General features: G+C 34.5%; 1 protein-coding gene across 1 annotated transcript; it reads left to right on the forward strand.

The window, feature by feature from the left end:
• The first annotated feature begins 4216 nt into the window (after positions 1 to 4216).
• LOC112513264 (heavy metal-associated isoprenylated plant protein 21-like) lies at positions 4217 to 5148 on the forward strand. Its single transcript, XM_025119479.1, has 3 exons — positions 4217 to 4382; positions 4464 to 4539; positions 4632 to 5148. Exons 1-3 carry the CDS (start codon positions 4305 to 4307, stop codon positions 4922 to 4924), a joined length of 447 nt encoding a protein of 148 aa, XP_024975247.1. The 5' UTR covers positions 4217 to 4304; the 3' UTR covers positions 4925 to 5148.
• Positions 5149 to 5405: the final 257 nt, after the last annotated feature.

Here is a 5405-nt window from a genome sequence, read left to right on the forward strand (position 1 = left end):
TATATCTATTAAAGCTCAATAGAACCGTTAAAGTCAAACTCACATCCAATGAAGCACAATAGATCTATTAAAGCCTAACAAATCAAATAAAACCCAAGACGACTAAATAAACCCCAATATATCCATTAAAACCCAAAAGAACCGTTAAGCCCAACTAACATCCATTGAAACCCAATAGATCAATTAAAGCCCAATAAATCAATTAAAACCCAATACGACCAAATAAAACTCAATATATCCATCAAAGCCCAATAGAACCGTTAAAGTCCAACTAACATCTATTAAAGCCTAATAAATCAAATAAAGCCCAAGACGACCAAATAAGGCCCAATATATCCATTAAAGCCCAAAAGAACCGTAAAAGCCCAACTAACATCCATTAAAGCCCAATAGACCCATTAAAGCCCAATAGATCTTGTAAAAACTCAATAAGAACCATAAAAGCACAATAGAATCATTAAAGCCCAACTAACATCTACTAAAACGTCATTCGTGTTTGTGAGAAGACATGTATTGCATATGAGCATGTGGTGTGTATTGGGCTCAACTAAGACCCGTTAAACCCAAATCAGACTTTTTTTTAATTGTTTTTAAAGTCCAATAATAAAAATGACATTAGATAATGTGTTTGTATATAGGTATGTATTGCATACATCTATGTGTGTGTGTTGGACTCAATAAGAGAATTATTATCCACTATATATTCCATGTGGAATATATGCAATATTTTACACACACACACATATATATAATACCAAAAATATGAAAAATGAAAAATAAAAAATAAAAAATCCTCCGGAAAGTTGTTCGCCAGAAATCAACAAATTTTTATTTTAAAATTTTGAATAATTTATTATTTTAATTTACCAGCGGAAAAATTGTCGGCTATCGGCATCCGCTGGAAATCCGAGGAAAAATTAAAATAATAAATTTTAATGCCGGATGTTAATTTTAAAAAAATTAATTAAAGATCCGCCAGAAATTCGCCGGTAACTTATTGTAATCAGAGTTAATTATTTCGTAAGATAATTTGTAAAATCTGTCGGAAAATATTTACTGGTGTAAGTCAACGAAAGTTGACTTTTTTGTTGTCCACCGGAAATCTGTCGGCAAATTTTCGGCGGATTTTTTCCGCCGGAAATTCCGTCGGAAATACTCAGTTTTCTAGTAGTGATAGAAACAGTGTCAAAGGCGGGTTTTGAAGCGACTAAACCTGCCGGAAAAGTCGCCTGTGACTGGAATGCCATCAATACAGTAACAAACGCAGGTTGGAAGGCGGCTTTGGACTTGGAGAAGACGCACCATGAACGGATTTGGACCTGCTTGATTTCTGGGCTTCAGCTATCTTTTTAGAACATGTTTGAATTTCTATGCTTCATTAAAACGCCCTTTGAGTTTGTATGCTCAGCCCAAAAGACCATTTGATAAAAATGCCAATCCTCAGATTCATTCAGAAATATATGCCCAGCCTTGTGATTATTTCGAAATATATGCTATGTTTTACTTTAAAACTATCCTTTTGGCACCTACCAAAAACCACAATTAAGAGGGGTCTATTAGCATTTAAATCATCATTAAATATAAGGGATTAGACATAAACATAAGTTCAGATAAGTGTTCATCACTAAGTTACAAGAAACACATTGTAATATAGAAAAATAACTTGTCATCCGACTACGACTTTATACTATTTTTAGAAAAAAAGAAAATTGTCCCTTATCCGTGTTGTTTGATTCGACACTAGCTGGTTTGACTCTTGTTAACTTCTTGAAACCGAAATCTAACCACTTCAAATCCCCCATCTTCTCCCGCTAGTCACCACCAACCATAATCATGACCCTCAGGTGAGAACAACCATCTCCATCTCTAGCTACCCATCGATGACACCCCCACCGACGACACCATCTTTGGTCATCGTCTCCTAAAAGAAATCTAGAACTAAACAATGTACCTCTTAAAGATTTCTTGAATACACCAGTATTGATTAAAGTTTCTGACTCGTATAAAAGTAAGAAGGGAGTATAAGAGTGCAAGATGTGTTGACTGAGCAATGAGAGGCGCACTTCGCACGTTGCATTGGAGCAGAAGGAGCCTCTCCCCCCAGCTCCCAAGTATCTTTTTGGTACAGATTTGGGAGAGATGGATAGCTAACTATCGGATTGGATTTAAACAGAATAAAAATCGGTTTTTTAAACCGATTTAAACACTTTTTTTGAAGATATTTATTGTTGGAGGATTATCCTCCAGCTAACCCATGATTATCCAAAATTTAGGGGATAAAAAATCGTGGGTTTAGGGTTTTCAACCAGTATAAATACTGGGTTGAAGCCACCCCTAAACACACACCGAAAACAGTTTCCTCTCTCTCTCTCTCGATTTTCTGCTTCTATCGATTCTTTCTACCAACATTTTGCATCCACCTTGCCTTCGTTTTTCGTTATCAAAGCTATTAATAAACGAAACCCGATACTACATCAAATCATGGGGCTTTGTGACTAGTAGACTCACAGCATACAAGAGTGACCGTATAAAACTTTTAAGAACAATTTTTATTGTGCAGATTCGGATTCAACGACGATTTAATCAGGTTGGTTTTAACTTTCGTGTACTGTATTTAATTTATGTTCATTAAATGAACAACTCTGCTTCTACTCCCTTCTTTCATTGAATCTATCACGGAGGATAGATTCAATCTGTGTGACATTGTTCCCCAGTTCGGTTTGGGGTGTTTTGGATTCCGGATATTAAAAGTTACCGTCTTTATTCATAAAGGTTTAATTTTTTATAATCTTTTGAATTAAAAAGTTAAACTTGTTTATAAAGATTAAAACGTTATTGTTTCTATTCACGTAACATCGATAATTTTCTCAGTAGGCACAAGGGTGGATTTAGGAAATATGAACACAATTATGTGTCAAACAGAGGCCTTTATTAATTGCAGGTGCTTTAATGCTCTTTTGGGGGTACATTTTGAAACATATTTTGAATAAACTTGAAGTAATACTATACAAAGTATATGTAATATGTAGTTTTTGTATTCTTTTTAAATCTTGATTTTATAGATAATACAGATAATTAATAGAATATAAAATTGATTTTGAAAATGATTGAAAAATAAAAAGGATGCATCCAATTAATGAATGAAAATGAAAGCAAACAGAAAAGCACTTTACAACATTCTTCTTATTAAACAAGTAAAGAAAACCACATAAAGCATTCTTGGATACTCATGAATTTATGCCACCTCTGACTTCAACACAAGGTTTGATAGCTGCAACCCCTTTCAAAAATTCTTCTAAGACTTGGCTCCATCTCTCATTGTAATTATGATGCATCAACCCCACAACTTCACACATGTTTACCATCATAAGGGCACCAGTACTATATAAACACACACACACATATATATATATATATAGAGAGAGAGAGAGGGGTGCATATATATAAGAAAACCAAATCAGGATCGGAAAGAAGTTTTAAAAAGTTCATTTGAAGATGTATATGAAATGCACGTTATAATCATTCATATGGGTATAAACATGCATATTCAAATAGATTTATTCAATAATTTATATATGAACTCTCCTTTCGCACTTTCTCACCATATTTAACATTCTCACTTATTGAGCCTTCATATATATATATATATATATATATGTGTGTGTGTGTGTGTATGCCTCTCTAAAAATTGATTTAGGTTATGTCAGTAGATTTTGAAAGGGTGATTTGCACTGGACATAGTTTTACTTTTACCACAAAGGATCGATGATGAAGGGGATTTCACTTCAACATGTCATCCAAAGCTAAAAACTTACCATAACTGTGAGTTATATATATACATCACAGTATCAGACACGTAGAACACTAGAAAAGGTAGAGCTAGGTTAGCATGTGATATGGTCATGTTACTAGGGGTGTATCAAGGAGAGGGTGGCAAAAAGATATGATGGTGTTAATTGGAAATTTGGAATTGTGTAGATTCTTATATATTGTATTCTTAAAAAGGAAAACAAAAAAGATAGTCATAATATATATACACACACACATATATATAATATATATACACACACATATATATATAATATATATATATATATATTATACCTTTATGATATATGGTATCACATTAATTACAATTTTCGGGGTCCAAATTCAACTTCCGGTTAATTAGCTTTTGTATAAATACCAACTCCTAAACCCCTGCCATTACAGAGCCACAATTCTCTCTCTCTCTCTCTCTCTCTCTCTCTATCTATTTCTCTCTGAGCATTTTCTTTCTGCAAAGTGAAGCAATTAGCAAAAGCATGGGGGCACTTGATTACCTCTCCAACTTTTGCACAGTCACAAGCACCAGTACCAGAAGCAGAAGAAAACCAATGCAGGTACACATCCTTCTCTCTCTCTCTCTCTCTCCCTTAGATTTCAATCTGACAACTTAAGACCAATTGTGGTTTCTTTCCCAGACAGTTGAAATCAAAGTCAAAATGGACTGTGATGGATGTGAAAGAAGAGTCAGGAATTCCGTTAAGTCCATGAAAGGTATCCATCCTCTCTCTCTCTCTCTCTCTCTCTAGATGATCTGGTATTCTGGTGGTCTAACAGTAGTTTTTGGTTGCGTTGTGTTTATAAAGGTGTAAAGAGTGTGGAGGTTATTAGAAAGCAAAGCCGAGTAACAGTTAGCGGATATGTGGATCCAAACAAAGTATTAAAGAAAGTGAAGAGTACAGGCAAAAGAGCGGAATTCTGGCCATACATACCGTACAATTTGGTGAGTTATCCTTACGTGACTCAAGCCTACGACAAACGGGCTCCTGCTGGTTATGTCAAGAACGTTGTCCAGGCCGTTTCAGCCCCAAATGCAACCGACGAACGGATCACATATCTCTTTAGTGACGATAACCCTAATGCTTGTTCAATCATGTGACATATTTTTATATACATATTTAGTAATCAAGTTTGATGCTTAATTTTCACTTGTTTGTTTGCTTTTGGTATTATGTTAGTACCACTATGATTTGATGATGAACCGTACGTTTAGATACACTTTGTCATGCCTCGTAAGCGAGATATAGTTTTTGTGCGTGTATCTGAGATCGAGGCTTATGTAAGTGAAATTACCAATAATATATATGATGGCTTATTTGGTAACTTTCCCGTACGATATATTTATTCGATTTAGAATAAAATTACTTACACGACTTTACGTTGTCGAAATACGTTAATATCACATGATTGGAATCGAGTTTTCTTCAAGAAACCCTACTGTTTTTAGTCGCAATGAATATCTTGATCTCCTAACAAAGATTGATTCCAATTCAAAAATCAACATCTTCCAAAGATGAAATTCGCGATCGATCCATACTTAAAGAAGAGACAATAATCTTGATATTAACGACTTCGATTAT

Source organism: Cynara cardunculus (genome assembly GCF_001531365.2).
Source record: "Cynara cardunculus var. scolymus isolate 2C chromosome LG 5, CcrdV1, whole genome shotgun sequence".
Lineage (NCBI taxonomy): Eukaryota > Viridiplantae > Streptophyta > Magnoliopsida > Asterales > Asteraceae > Cynara > Cynara cardunculus.

Coding starts and splice junctions, on each gene's coding strand:
- LOC112513264 (XM_025119479.1), top strand. CDS start 4,305: ATGGGGGCACTTGATTACCTCTCCAACTTTTGCACAGTCACAAGCACC. Junction 4,383..4,463: donor GCAGAAGAAAACCAATGCAG/GTACACATCCTT, acceptor TTTCTTTCCCAG/ACAGTTGAAATCAAAGTCAA. Junction 4,540..4,631: donor TTCCGTTAAGTCCATGAAAG/GTATCCATCCTC, acceptor GTGTTTATAAAG/GTGTAAAGAGTGTGGAGGTT.